Source organism: Cnephaeus nilssonii, assembly GCF_951640355.1.
Source record: "Cnephaeus nilssonii genome assembly, chromosome: 3".
Taxonomy (NCBI): domain Eukaryota; kingdom Metazoa; phylum Chordata; class Mammalia; order Chiroptera; family Vespertilionidae; genus Cnephaeus; species Cnephaeus nilssonii.
Genome location: NC_137074.1, coordinates 43015066 through 43031203, shown reverse-complemented (window position 1 = coordinate 43031203; position 16138 = coordinate 43015066). Strand labels below are relative to the sequence as shown.

Here is a 16138-nt window from a genome sequence, read left to right as displayed (position 1 = left end):
TTTCTCTACTATGCATAGCAACAATTTTAGTTTTGTTTTGTTCAGTCTGGGTATCTATGTGCTATGCTATATCTGGTGCTTTTTCTGCGGGGACATTCCATTCTGGGACAAAGAGCACCCTTTCCTGAGGCTTTCTGTGGGCTGGATATTGTGTTGTTTTGATTAAGAATAATTTAAATAGCTTCCTTTTAGTATTACATAGAGGGTTTTATACATAGTGTGCAGAAATAGAATTCAAATAAAATATTGCTATTTTTACTATTATTTTGTTGAATTCTAAGTTACTCAAATTTAAGACTGGCTAGCTAGATTGAGGATCAGAAAAAAGAATCATTTTTTTAAAAAATATATTTTATTGATTTTCCACAGAGAGGAAGGGAGAGGGACAGAGAGTTAGAAACATCGATGAGAGAGAAACATCGATCAGCTGCCTCCTGCACACCCCCTACTGGGGATGTGCCCGCAACCAAGGTACATGCCCTTAACTGGAATCGAACCCAGGACCCTTCAGTCCGCAGGCTGACGCTCTATCCACCAAGCCAAACCGGTTTCGGCCATTTTTCTTTTTAAAAATATGTTTTTATTGATTTCAGAGAGAGTAAGAGAGAGGGAGAAATGGATAGAAACATCAATTAGAGAGAATCATTGGTTGGCTGCCTCCTGCACACTTCCTACTGGGGATCAAGCCAGAAACCTGGGCATGTACCCTGCCTGGGAATTGAACTGTGACCTCCTGGTTCATGGGTCGACACTCAACCACTGAGCAACACAGTTGGGCTCAATTTTCTATTTTATATGTCTCATTATTGATGTGTACACCTGAAACTAATATAATATTGTATGTCAACTGTAATTAAAACATAAAGAATTATTTAAATAAATTTAAAAAGAAGTTAAAAAAACTTAAAAAATTTTCTATAATATATAGTCTTTGAAAAATTTTCTGTTTAGAATAAAAATAGCTTTACACAATGTGTTATATATCCATGCAGCCTGTATTTCCATCAACTCTTACCTCTTCCATGAAGCCTTTCCTGATCATTCCAGCCCAAAGATCTTTCTCTTCTCTCAATTCCAATGCTACATAGCAGCCATTAGTTTTCAAATGCGATCTGATATAGATTACAGGCTCATTGAAGGGAAAGGTTTCCAAGTTCTCATCTGTCTACCACAAGGCCTAGACATTCACAGCAAGCCCTTGACAGATAGTTCTTAACTTTACCTTAACTTTCTTTGATGATCAAACCTTCACATGAACACATGCAGAGGCCTGGGGTAGGAGGAAGGGCACTAACATGAAAGGACATCTTCTATTTGTCAGGCATGTTTACATGTTAATTTAATTGTTTTATTTAGTCTGCTCCAAACCACTGTAAGATAGATATTACCTTTTCCATTTTTTATAGGTAATGTTCAGAGAGGGACAGTGACTTGTCTTAGAACAGACAACTAACGAGTGACAGTGGGATTCAAATCTGCCTGTTTAACTTCAAAGCCATGCTCTTTCCACTCGTACACCACACTGCCTCTGTTATCCTCCTTAACTGCAGGATAGACCAGCATATTGGGGATGCCTACATTAATATTGTTACCTTATAGAAGTAGGAATAGTCAGATTAATTCTCGTTCACAGTTTGGTTCAGAAGATGAGAAAAGAGAAAAAAAAGTCACCGTCTGCAATTCTCTGTGTCCCATCCTTAATGGTATGTATGTATGCCTTCCTTTAAAACTTTCCAGAGTAGTTATTGAGAGCAGTCTACCTGCAAGGTACCCAGCTAAAGTCCTTAGCCAGCTCTCCATTCATGTCCTATTTCGTAGGCTGCTATAAGTGATGAAAGTTATTAGAGGCCATGATGGGCCCGACTGGCATGGCTCAGTGCTTGAGCATCAACCTATGAACCAGGAGGTCACAGTTCAATTCCAGGTCAGGGCTCATGCCTGGGTTGAGGGCTTGATTCCCAGTGTGGGGTGTGCAAGAAGCAGCCAATCAATGCTTTTATCTCATCATTGATGTTTCTATCTCTCTTCCTCTGCCTTTCTCTCTGAAATCAATAAAAATATATATAAAAAATAGAGGCCATGATGGCTTGTAATCATGTGAAAGTCTTACAACAATAGCAGGTTATAAAGAAATTAAAGAATTAGTCTTCATTTTCCCTGCTTTGCTGTGCCTGTCAAATGCCACAAAGCTATTTCTATTACTCTCCATCATTTTCTAAGCTACCCAAAATTTTCATCTTGATTTTCAGTGGAAACATTTTTTCAAGTTTTTGTTATTGACTTGTAGGAAACCTCAGTGGAGCAAGAATGTACGGCAACTACAAACAGACTTTAATTTTCATCACAGAGAAATAATGAGTAAGGCAAGAATAATGTAATATGCTTAAGGATATCAAAATACATATTTGATTGAAGTTATTCAGAATCCTGTTCAACTATGTTTTAACTTGTCACAAATGTAGACAGAAAGGGCCTAATGGTGATATGTATGCGTTTTTCATCTTTCCCGACTGACGAATGAGAAGCAATCATTCCATCAGCCCTATACTATGACAGGGCCCTTACTAGCTATAAATAACAGCTCTATAATCACTTCTAATTGCTACCTTTTCTTCCCCTCGGCACTCAATTCCATTAGGAACAGTCAGACTGGGTTTTCTTAAAAGACCGCTTTAAGAAATTGGAAGGAAAAAGAATACAGTATTCTTTCCTTGCTCTTTCCCTTCTGTACATGGTTCTTATTTCAAAAGAAGCTGTAAGCACAGAAATCAGTATCCAGAGAGACGTACTAAAATCTAATCTTGCCTTCATGTCTTCCAGATGGTCCTGAATGATTCATTGGCCAAGCAACACATGGCACAGATAGCTGCAAACATAACACTGCACAATGCCTCAAGAGCATGGTGTAATGGGCCAGGGACACAGTCTCGCTATTGTTTCCATGTAGAGGTAAAGACTATTCAAGAATCTTCAGCCTAAAGAGTTGGGCACAAGCATGGTAATATTTGTCCAAAGAGTCAGAGAGTGAGGTGGGAGGAAAGACTGAGAAGAAAAAGGAACAAAGCTTCTCATACCCATCCACTTAGGACACAAATTCTACATGGAAAGCCCTCTTACCTGGAAGATACAGCCTATTTCATTTCAGGAGGCCAAAAGGCTTGCTAATCTCTGTCTCAAACCTAAGCTTCAAGGTTTAGTTAAATGGAAGCTCTACCTTCCATTTAGAATGATGTAGCATAGTGGGAGTGAAGATCCTCTTGGTGAAGTAAAATGAAAGAAAGAAGTGAGTTTCTGGTAGCCTGCTTAAAAAGAATTCTCTTGCCCTGCCAGTTTTCTCAGTGGTTAGAGCACCGGCCTGCAGACCTAAGGGTTGAGGGTTCATTTCCCAGTGAGGGGCATGCACCTCAATTGCAGGTTCTATCCCTGGCTCTGGGCCCATGCAGGAGGCAACCAGTCAATGTGTGTCTCTCACATTGATGTTTCTCTCTCTCTCTTTTTTTTCTCTCGCTCTTCCTCCCTTCTCGCCCCTTCCATTCTCTCTCTAAAGATCAATGAAAAAAAATATCCTCGGTGAGGATTAAAAAAATAAAATCCTCTTATTGTCTTTTGAAATGATCATCTTTGGAAAGATTAGAATTGGTCTCTAGAGCATTTTGTTTTAGTCTCACATGCAAGTAGGGCTACCAGTAATATAGAATCACTAGAGAGAGTGGAAGGGAGAGGGAAGGGGGGAGAGAGAAACATTGATGTGAGAGAGACAAGACACATGGATTGGTTGCCATCTGCACGTGTCCCAACCTGCACTTGTCCTGACTGGGCTGGGGATTGAACCCCAACCCAGGTACATGCCCTTGACTGGGAATTGAACCTGTGACTATTCAGTGTGCAGGCCGATGCTCTAACCACTGAGCAATGTTGGCAAGGGCAATGCTTCTCTTCTTTTTACACCCATTTCCCTTTCCATAAGGGATCTTGAATCAAAACAGCCTTAATACTCATTTAAACTCATTCTACAAAACCTGTATCTAAGATTTCTATTTCTTACTTTGGGGATGTGGTTCCAACAAAAAAATTATCACATCACATGTTTAGTTTTATAATGAAAATTTTATCAAGAGAGGCTCCCTCTTGGAGGCTGGGAGAAATTCCTTCTAGTTTAGGGAAGGGGGATTTATAAGTTATTCCATTTTTAACTGTAGCCTCATTGGTCATATTATTTTCATATCCTATATAATAAAAACCTAGGTGGCGTCACGTGTGACGTCATCACAAGATGGCCACCACAAGATGGCCGACAGGAGAGGGCAGTTGGGGACAGCCAGGCCTGCAGGGGAGGGCAGTTGGGGGTGACCAGGCCGGCAGGGGAGTTGGGGCGACTAGGTTGGCAGGGGAGGGCAGTTGGGGGGGCCAGGCCTGCAGGGGAGGGCAGTTGGGGGTGATGAGGCCTGCAGGGGAGGGCAGTTAGGGGCGACCAGGCTGGCAGGGGAGGGCAGTTGGGAAAGATCAGGCCAGCAGGGGAGCAGTTAGGGGGTGATCAGGCTGGGAGGCAGAAGCGGTTAGGGGCAATCAGGCAGGCAGGCAGGTGAATGATTAGGAGCCAGCAGTCCTAGATTGTGAGGGGCGACTAAATGACTGAACAGCAGGCTGTGTGGGGCAACCAGGCCAGCAGGGGGGGCAGTTAGGGGTGACCAGGCCAGCAGAGGGGGGCAGTGAGGGATGACCAGGCTGGTGGGGGGGGCAGTTAGGGGTTACCAGGCTGGCGGGGGGGGGGGGGGGTGTGCAGTTAGGGGCAACCAGGCTGGTGGGGGGCAGTTGGGGGCAACCAGGCTGGCAGCGGGGGCAGTTAGGGGTGATCAGGCAGGCAGGCAGGTGAGAAGTTAGGAGCCAGTGGTCCTGGTTTGTGAGGTTACAGGCCGGGCTGAGGGACACTGGGCCTCTAGTGTACATATAAAGAAGTTCTACTTTCTATACTTTCAGCCCACCTAAAAGCTACCTTTCCTATTCTTCACTTTGCCTACTCTAAAGCCACTCACCATTCATTTGTTCAAACCTAAGGCAAACTTTGAAGGCTGGTAAGAGATGGAACTCAAGGAAGAAGGAATTGCACATATTTAGAACTCAGCACTGCTAAATTTGGTGATTTCCACAAATTTGCCTTTGGGTCTCCCCCTTTTGCTAGGGATCCCTGAAAATATTGTGAAAATAATGGTCTAAACTATAAATATTATGAAAACAACTACTTTGTGAAATGAAAATAGCACATAACTTGCTATCACCAATAACTCTGTGTCATTACATTTAGAAAGCTGAGTATTTGGCATTTCTTAAAAAGCCACCTAGCAAGTAATGAGGCAGGGAGAAATACTCTGAAGGTATCTGTTATTACAAGTTAATATTTAATAAGAAATGCTAATAGAAACTAATAAAAAGCACATCTATTACACAGGGACTAATTGTTCTCTGTTCACTTAGATGTTAGCTTTGTTTTCTTAACTGAGCTTTCGGATGTTCAGGTTATCTGTCATCCTATTGATAATGGAGGTTGATGGGCAGATCTGACTGCTTGGCAAGAATCCACTTTCTCTCTCTCTGCCCCATCTGCATCCTGTCCAAGCAGGGCATCCTCTGGCAAAAATAACTTCTATATTATAAACTCCTTAAAGACATGACTCTAATTTAATAGTTCTTTGATACCCTACCAAAGCACCTAGCACAGTGCTCAGTCTATAGCATGGTCTTAACATGTCTTTCAAAGCAGGAATTTATATGTATATATTGGGGGAAAGAAAATCTATTTCTTAAAAAAGAAAAAAACAAACACACACACAACAAAAGCCTGGACCTACTTGAAAGCAATGATGTTAGGATGTTTCAACTTCCTCAAATGCTTGATATCCGTCTCATTCTGTTCTCTCACTTTCTTGATGGCCACCTCCTCCGCTCGGAACTTGCCCAGGAAGACAGCTCCTTGGGCTCCACTACCCAGCCACTGCAGCTCTGAGATCTCCTCAAATGGCACTTCCCAGGTATCTAGGCACACAAATGAGAAACAAGCTTAAAAAGATTTTGGAATTTGCTAGGGATCATTCCACAAGGCCACTCCAAAGGTACCAACTTTACCATGCCCCAAAATGATTCCACCCTTTGTCTCCCACCTGGTAACTCACCAAAAGGTGGAATCTTTCTATGTGCTTTGATACTATAGATTAGATATTCCCGTGAGTTAGTCTGTATCAATTTTTAACCAGTGAAATCAAGCAGATCAGAGATCTCCAATATACTCTCCTCCAAACAAAACATACAGGATGTCCCAAAAGATGTATATGCACACTTTTAATAATTATAAAGGCAGTGTTTATTAAAATACATTTCATTTTCAAAATTGAGCTATCAGCTGTTAAAGTGTGAATACAATTTTTGGGGACACCCTGCTTACTCCCTTCTCTGCGCTTCAAGCTTGCATGTTGAGTCGATTCGACTGTCTCTACACCACTATCCCTACCCCATCACCCATTATAAGTGTTGTTTTATTCTTCTTCAAATTTCTAGTCAGGTGCTCAATTAATTCTTGCTGAATGAATTTTCAATGATACTCACCTAACAATCTAATTATGTATAATACCTGTATTAGTATTTACCTTTTATTTAGTAGTTTCTATATGCCAGACACTAGCATACTGTTTTACATGTCTCATGTGTTTAATCCTTACAACAATCCTACAAGTTCAGCCTTATTATGGTTATTTAAAGATGAGAAAACTCTTTAGGGGTAAAATGGTAAGTGGCAGAATTGGGCCTAGAACTCTAGAATTGGCAGATTCCAGGGACAGTGCTTTTCTACTACACCACATTGCCTCTCGTGCAGTAACTAGGAGTGTCATTAGTCATGATATCTATATATATAAAAGCCTAAGCGACCAAACAACCGAACGACCGGTTGACCAGTCACTATGATGTGCACTGACCACCAGGGGGCAGACGCTCAACACAGAGCTGCCCCTGGTGGTCAGTGCACTCCCACAGTGGGAGCATCGCTCAGCTGACTGACGGGCACCAGAGGTGGGGCCCACGGTTGGTTAGCGCTGCTGTGACAGCGTGAGCCTCTCTTGATCGGGATTGACTGGGTGCAAGCCCATGACAGGTGCAGTGGGGCTGGGATGTATGGGAGCAGCAGATGGGAGTGGCAGGTGGCATTGGACTGCCAGTTTCTGCATGATCCTTGCACGGTACGCTGAGGAACCCCACCGGTGCACAAATCCATGCACCGGGCCTCTAGTATTTACTAAAATAGGTATTTACTCTTATAGTTCTCATATTTTCATGTTTTTCTCTTTATAGAGTTTTATTTTTGGTACCAAAAAATGTAACAGGGGTTATTTCTAAGTGGTGGTATTATTAGTGATTCATATGGTTCTTTATCCTTTTCTGCATCAAACATTTTTAACTATAAGTATATAATACTTTTATAATGAATTAAATGCTGTTTGAGATAAAGCACTTAAAAAGCCAATCAATATGTGCTTTAATCTTGTGAAACTTAAAAGGAAGAATATAATCCATTAATCCTTCTCCTTGTCCCCCTTTTGCCAGTGCATCACCACTGCACTGGTAAGAAATGAACATCAAAGAGCCAGGAGCCCCACGGAGTGAGGGGAGGATGATGACAACATTAAAGGTTATGAGAAATTCTTGTTGGATTACTGATCACTAAAAGGCTGCCATTTAGAGAACACTGAACAAGGTAGTGTTGAGGTGGCTTTGAAGATATTCTGGTCTTGAAAGCAAATCAACTCACCATTTGCCATGTGAAGCAAGAGCAGAAAGAGTTCATCAGTCTCCAGAAGGGAACTACATTTCCCTCTTCTCTAATTTTCTCCACTTTAGGAGAAAAGAAATTCTGTAGGCTCTTAATAAAATGGCTTCTCATCACAATGGTTAAAACATGACCTTCAAAATGTAACTATGTAGAGCAGAATATATTATAGTGAGGGTGGTTTATATCATGGGCATTCATCCCATTCTGCTGATATCAGCAGTATTTAAAGGTTTCTATGCTATTGAAAGGGACTGTATGCTATATATCAAAGCAAATCTCTAAAGTACAAATAACTCACAAATAAGAAATCACCTAAGGAACAAATAATATCAAATGCGATTAGGGAGAAAGCAGTAAGTTATAGACTTGACTGCTTTCAATATCTTTCTGGCTTCTAATGACTGATAAGTATTAAGTGGCTCAAGCAGTCTCACTTTTGTCCCCACGGGCTTATTCATGCAGCACACATAGGCGCAGATATTGATGCATACTCTAAGACAGTTTTACTATTCGGGTCAGTGAAGAACTACTAGTAAACACAGTGTCATTGGGACCATCCTGAGGGCAGAATAAGGTATTATTACAGGATATGGGGCAAGAGCATAATTGGATATTATTTCTCTGAATAACTTTATAAAAGCCCAAGTTACCCTAATTTTTAATACAATAGCCATTAAAATTAGACAATCTTTGGGTGTCTTTTTTTCCTATCTACTGAATCTTTATTTACTGTTAAATACTAGAAACATTAGAACATACCAGAAAAACACCTATTTTATCTGATATCCCATCCCATACTCAGTTTTCATCTTCTCTTTTAGTCTTTGTTCACATGTATACAGCTATGTAAAAGTTGTATATGATGCATAATTTTTTCTTTTTCATGTATTATGTATTCCCCATGTACTTATATAATTTTTATTTTAAGCTTTAATAGTTGTTTACTGTATCCTCATCTTTTTTTTGGTACTTAAATATTTCCATTTTTTTGTTTCCTAATTTAAATTTGAAATTAAAGCACTTTTTTCTTTCTTCATATTTACTTCCTCAAACTCAATCCTTAGATTAAAGAGTACAGTTTTCTGGCTCTTGGTATACATTCCAAATTGCTACCCAAAAGGATTTAGCTTGTTTTTGCTGACAGCAGCAATGTATGTTCCTTTTATAACAACTTTGCCAGCCACGAATATTGCCAATTATTTTTTGGTGCTAACTTAATTAGATATAAAATACTATATGTTTGTACTACTTTAATTGTCAGCAATGTGGAATATTTCCTTTACATTTGCTTACTATGCACATCTATTTTGTATGAATTGTCAAATTTATCCTTTGTCTATTTATCTAGTTTGGTTTGTAGTTCTCATAAATTTGAAGAAACTTCCTCTCTATTTCTTTGAAAACATGAAGATAATTGTGTTTTTTTTTTTTTACAAAAGCCCTTTTCTTTTAATTTTATTATTTTTTTGAACAACATATTTTTGTGGTTGCCTGAAATTTTCTTTGTAATGTCTTCTACTGGCTATTCTATCCTCTAAGAGTTGATCTATAGTTGATTTTTAAAAACTTTAACCTTGCCGAAACCGGTTTGGCTCAGTGGATAGGGCGTCGGCCTGCGGACTGAGGCGTCCCAGGTTCGGTTCCGGTCAGGGGCATGTGCCTTGGTTGCGGGCACGTCCCCGGTGGGGGGTGTGCAAGAGGCAGCTGATCGATGTTTCTGGCTCTCTGTCCCTCTCCCTTCCTCTCTGAAGGATCAATAAAATATATTTAAAACAAAAAAACAAAAAAAACAAACAAAAAAACGCTTTAACCTTTACATCCATCTGGAGTTTCAGTAACTCTTTTTATATCATATTGTAATGCTTACATTGTAATTTATTATATTTTAAATAAATAATATCTATTATTAATTATTTTTTCTTTTCTTTTTTTAAAATCCTCACATAAGGATGTTTTTATTGATTTTAGAGACAGAGGAAGCGGGGAGAGAGAGAGAGAGAAACATCGATGTGAGAAACATCAATTAGTTGCCTCCCATATGTGCCCTGACTGAAGATCAAACACACAACTAGATCTGTGTCCTGATCAGGAATTGAACAGTGCAACCGTTCTGGTGTATGGGACGACACTCAACCAACTGAGCCACCTGGCCAGGGTGTATTATTAAGTATTTTTATAAAATGAGAAATAAATAAATTGTCACTCACATACCAAAAGTTGAGGATATTATAATAAGGAATAAAGTATTCCTCTACCATCAGTAGCTCATGCCTATGTTATTCAGTTAAGTGTTAATTAATATGGAAAAATAAAGGAGATAGCATTGGTATTCAAGAACACAGAGTGCAAAATAAAATAATATTTCAACTACCTTCGCATCAATCTTTTTACTAGAACTGATTACCAAAAGTAAAATGGATGGATTTGATTTAATACTCTTGTCCTGTCCCAAAGTCCCTGTCAATATCTAGTATGGAGGCAAGGGACAGAAGAATGGCAGGAAAAATAACCAAACAGCTATAAGAATGTGAAAAATTGGGGGCCTAGATCATTGATGAACGAGATCACTATCCTCATAATAATGGAAATTGGCTGTGCTCCCTCCAGGGTTAGCCCCAGACTTTCTGCTGCTTTTACATCTGTCCCTGGTACTCTTCCCAGCTTTTATCTTCTCTCTGATACATCACTATGACTACTATCTTAATTCCAATATCCACCAGGATTCTTAAGACAGAAAAAGCCACATGCCCACCCACTTTAATGCATAAGTTCTCCTTTGTTTATTCAGACATGCCTATGACAATACTTGTTTTGAGACTGGGAATTATTTGGAAATAAAAGATTTCAATGACACATAGTGCTACCTTACTTGGACTTCACCACCAACAAACTAAATGGCAGATGAGGACATCATTAAAATTTTTTTTTAAATCTAGTGAAATTTCCTCATAAGTACCAACCACAGGGGCACATCTGTTACACGAGCTATCCCTTGGTTGACTGTAATCCAGGATTAAAGATAATCTCCCTGATCCCAGGCTGACAAGGAAGAAACGCTTAGTTTCTGGCTAGCAAATCTCTTTCACAGCCCACAGCAACACCAGCCCACAATAGGATATCTTATCATCTGCTGAAGAGTTAGGCAGCTGCTGTGTCCTTATAAGCTTAAACTGACCAGGCCTGTTTCTTATTTATTCCAGCAATAATCCTCTCTGAAAGTCACATAATCAATTGGAAGACAAATTAAATACAAGTTTATAGGACAATAAAAAAATTTAAAGGCTCCTTTTCACAAACACAGAATGTGACTTTTATACCTTTTATATGTCTAAACTTCAACGATGCATTTGGATCATGAGACCTTCAATTTTACCACCAAAATAATTATGAGACTGGACAAGTTAAGACCCTAAAAACCAAACATAGTTTATAGCATAAGCAGATATTTGTAGGTTTTGTGTGTATTCAAAGAGGGAACTTAAAAAAATAATAATTACTTAGTGGTTGTTATCTCTAGATTGTGGAATGACAGGTCATTTTTATTTTCCTCTTTATGCTTATCTTTATTATCAATTTAAAAAACCTGTTTAACATAGGAGTTCACAGCTTTTGTGTGACAAGGAATGCTTTTTTTAATTTCCTTGAAAACTTAAGATCATGGGGTGTTTGTGGGGGAGGTGGAATGTGCAGAGTATGGGAATATGTATGAAAAAGAGAGAGACACAGACAGACACACAGACAAACAGACAAAATCCAGGCACTGACAAAGAATTTCTGCAGGGAGCTCGAATGGAGGCTGACAAATCCTGAAAAGTACACCTGGAATTGAAAGATCTACCAGTAGATTCCAATATACTTATGGGGAAGAAGATAGAGGGAGAGGTTGGTATGGTTTAGAATGAGGATTGCACAAACAGGAGAAACAGAATGTATGAGAAAAGTGGTTAATGGCGACTAATGTCGACTGGCTGTTGTGGAAAAGCTGTCAACAGTCCTGATAAAAGAGAAGAATATATTTTAAGGGAGGGCCACAGAGTCCAATATTCATTATAAAAGAAATAAAACAGAATCTTATTTCTGGTCCATATTTTTCCCTTCTAAAATTTTAAATGAGAGATCTCATAACAACTGACTCATTTACACAAGGCTACAAAGATGTGTATCAAAGGCCTTAAAAGCAACAAACCCTTTGAACCCAACCATTCCTCTTCTAGGAATTTATCCTAAGGAGTAATCAAAGATATGTGCAAAAATTAAGTAACAGACAGATGTTCATTGCAGTGTGACTTATAATCACCAAAAATAGCAAACAAATTGCCAAGTAATAGAGGGTTGCTTAAATAAATATTGGCATGTTCATATGATTTAATATTATGCAGCCACTAAAAATGATGCTGACAAAGTATATTTGATGATATGGAAAAAGTTCACCTTATGAAGTGAAAAACAGTATGATTATATTTGCTTTTAAGGCACACATACACACACAAAAGGACTAACGTAATATATACCAAAAACATTAATGGTGGTTATTTGCAGGATACTGGGATCACAGATTATTTTAACTTTTTTTTTTTTGGGGGGGGGGGACTTACCTGTATGTCCCAATTTTTCTACATATATACTTTTGCTATCAGAAATAAAATGTTCTTTTGAAGAACATAAATGAAGTTATAAAGAACACTAGGGCCATGTGTTCTCTTTACTTCAGAAACATCATGCTGGAATTAGAATACATGAATATATGTGCTACACAGTGATGGGAGTTAAAATTTTACTTTTTAAAAAGCAGGGGTATCTAGAAATAATGATGCATCTCAAGAATGGTTAGATATTTTATCTTTCCTCAAACTGTGGGCTTCCTGTACCTTGACTGAAAGAAATAAATTCCTTTTATGACACCCTCAGGCAGGCTTGCCATCATCAGGGGCAGTACCATGTGGCTTCCATCTGGTTTGGGATCAGTCCAGTGGCCATCAGACTTTTTGATTGGCCATCAATAAAAAATTTTTAATATGCAAATATTATGTGGTTTATTTATAAATTAGATATCTGTACTTTATTAAAATACCAAAACTATATGAAAACACATGTGAAAATAGAAAGTTAAAATGATGAGATGAAAGGAACAGAAACTCTAACATTTTCTTCCTTATAACACCTTGGATTGTCTTATCTGTACTCTACTTTGGACACCATTGGATTGGACAACCACAAAAGATGGGCTTCGACCAAAAAAATCCAACCGAATGTGAATCTGTTCCATTCAGAAGGTCTATGGGAAACTGATGTGGGTATTCACTAGGCACTAGTTCTTTAATTTACCCACAGGCCAAAGGTTATGCAGTTAATGATGATGGTGTCTTTACACAAGAAATACCTTCCAGGTCTATATGATGGCTTACCTTGCTGCTGTAATTTGTAATCAGTGGAATACGCCTTCCCAATGATATTCCATACAGGCCTTAAGCATCCAAATAGTCCTTCAAGAAACCCACCACTGCCGTTGCCCGACCTGCTGAACTGAATCTTGATGTCTTCTGTTCCACTCATGCTCTCTCCATCTACAGGGTTGCTGTTCCCCTGAGACACAGCCATTTCCGATTCATCTTGTTCCCTTAGCTGAAGAACGCTGTTCTCAAACTGGTCCCTGGAATCCTCGCTCACACTTGTCAACACTGTTGTGGTGATGGGGCTGTTCATGCCGTCCGTTAGCTCGGTTTGCACCACCCCCTTGTCCTGCTCGTCCTTAAGGAGCTTGGGTGAAGGGTGGCTCCCCACGGGTGGGAGTTCATCTTGCAGTCCATTGGAGGTTTTGTTTTCACTCAAGGGTAAGTGTGGGGAGGAGGAGCAGCTCAGGTGCTCCTGAGGGTTGGCCATGGTGCCATGAGTGTGCCTGAGGCCCTGAGATGACACTCAGAGGATTATCTGAATAGAGTCCTGATGTAAGAGAGGGCTCCACAACCTGGGGGAACAGGAGGAGGACATGAGATCACCCTTTCTTCAGTCGTCCACACCACACTTCTGTTTAGAATAATAAAAACACTGAAACAATGAGGTTAGTTAAACAGTGGTGCATATCCACATGATGGAATATTGTGCAGCAATTAAAAATCATGCTGAAGAAGAGCATTTACTCACATGAGAAAATTCACGACATATTAATATAAAAACACATTAGAACAATATATTCAACATAAACTGTTTTTAAATATATTTAAAAGGATACATAAACACATATACAAGAAAAAAGACTGAAAGGATATGTCCAAAGAATTAACAATAGTTAATTCCAGGTGGTTAGATTGAGGGGGTGGTGGTGGTTATATTGTCATGTTTTTTGAGATATTCCAAGCATTCTGCATTAATACAGTATGTTGCTATAGACCCACTGTTTGTGTCCCTCCCAAATTCATATGTTGAAACCTAATCCCCATAGTGTTGGTGTTTGGTGGTGGGGTCATAAGGGTGAAGTCCTCATGAATGGGATTAGTGGACTTATAAAAGAGACCCTGAAGAGTATCCCCTGTCTTTTCTGTCCTGTGAGGGCACAGTGAGGAGATGGCTGTCTATGAATCAGGAAACAGGCAATGAAGATGAGGTGGTAGCTTTCAGAGGCAGAGTTGGTAGGATCTAGTGATTAAACATAGGGGTGGGTAAGGAAAAGGGAGAGGAATAACTTTCAGATAACTTACATGGGATAATGGATAGATGGATATGTCATTAACGGAGATATGAAACATCAAAAGAAAAGGAGATTTAGAAAGAAGGTAATTAACTCAGTTATAGAAATAGAGGTTTTAAGGCCTACTGTGTATGTCATGAACTGAACCAGGCTTTTATTTTTGTTATCTGATTTTTAAAAGACACTTTGTAGAAAGGGATTTGAAGAGAGGTAAAGATGGGTGCTCCTTTAGCTCAGGGCAGAAGTATCAAAATGATACAAGGGTGAACCCAAGTTAAATTAAAGGTGTATTTATTAAATATGTGCTAAGAGCTGTGCTGCAATAGGCTAGGTTCTGTGGATACAGAACATTACTTGTTGCCATTACTACTTTTAATGCTGATTAAGACAAAGAGCTTTATAGTTTACTAGTGACCCGGTGCACAAAATTCGTGCACATTAAAAGGGAATTAATTAGAGGAAATATTTTAATATTGCTATTTGCCCTTTCTCTATAATGGAAGTGTCAGAGATGAAAGAAAATTAGTAAAATGTATATGAAAATCTTCCTCCTGTCAGAGTCTGGGGCTCACCACGGGAACCAGAGTCAAGTCCCTGCCCACCCACGTGTGCCTTGAAATCATGCGAGACCCAGACCCGGCTGGCCCCACCTGCATTGGGCTAGATCCAGACCCGGCCGGCCCCACCCCTGTCAAGCCCCACTAGGTGGGGGGGCGCAGCCTCAGGTCCCCCGGCCCAGGCGGGGGGGCGCACCTTGAGGTACCCTGGCCCAGGCCAGGGGGTGTGGCCTGAGGTCCCCCGTCAAGCCCTGCATGGCAGGGGGCGTGGTCTCAGGTCCCCCGGCCTGGCACTGGGGCGGGGGGTGCAGCCTCAGGTCCTCCAGCCCGGTGCCAAGGCGGGGGGCATGGCCTGAGGTCTCCTGTTAAGCCCCACCGGGCGAGGGGTGTGCCCTGACGTCCCCTGTCAAGCCCTGCTGGGCAGGGGGCGTGGCCTCAGGTCCCCTGGCCCAGTGCCAGGGTGGGGGGCATGGCCTGAGGTCCCCTGGCCCAGCGCTGGGGTGAGGGATGCAGCCTGAGGTCCCCCATCAAGCCCTGCCAGGCAGGAGGCACGGCCTGAGGGGCCCCAGCCTGGCGCCAGAGCAGGGGGTGCGGCCTCAGGTCCCCCGTCAAGCCCTGCTGGGCAGGGGGTGTGGCCTGAGGACCCCTGTTAAGCTCTGCCGGACGGGGGTCGCAGCCTGAGGTCCTCCATCAAGCCTTGCCGGGTGGGGGGCACGACCTGAGGTCCCCCGGCTTGGCGCCGGGTGGGGAGGAGGTGCGGCCTGAGGTCCCCTGTCAAGCCCCACCAGGCGGGGGGGCGCAGCCTCAGGTCCCCTGCTCCGGCCCAGCGCCACACAGCCTCAGGTCCCTGCTGATTGCTTGTTAAGGCTCGTTACGGGAACTCAGCCTCCGCTGTGGGCACAGCCATCTTGTTATGGTATGACAGTCAATTTGCATATTGCCTCTTTATTAGATAGGCTAGAGCCCTGTTTACATAATTCAGCCATGTGCTGGTAAACCAGCTCTCCAGGGGGAAAAAACCCAACAACCCAATTTGTAGGGTTTGTAGTTTCCCTGGGATAAATACTTCCACTATGGCAG

At 41.1% G+C, this 16138-nt stretch overlaps 1 protein-coding gene across 4 annotated transcripts in view; it reads right to left on the bottom strand.

Annotated features, from left to right (window-relative positions):
* MAP3K13 (mitogen-activated protein kinase kinase kinase 13) overlaps positions 1–16138 on the bottom strand; it is a 152263-nt gene that overhangs the window by 32942 nt on the left and 103183 nt on the right. For all 4 annotated transcript variants that reach the window (XM_079764534.1, XM_079764533.1, XM_079764532.1 and 1 more), the window contains exons 2-3: positions 13222–13781; positions 5847–6030 (exon numbers count right to left, since the gene is read on the bottom strand). In XM_079764534.1, the coding sequence (XP_079620660.1) occupies positions 5847–6030; positions 13222–13696 (659 nt within the window). In that variant the 5' untranslated portion in view covers positions 13697–13781. The remainder of the gene's footprint in view (positions 1–5846; positions 6031–13221; positions 13782–16138) is intronic.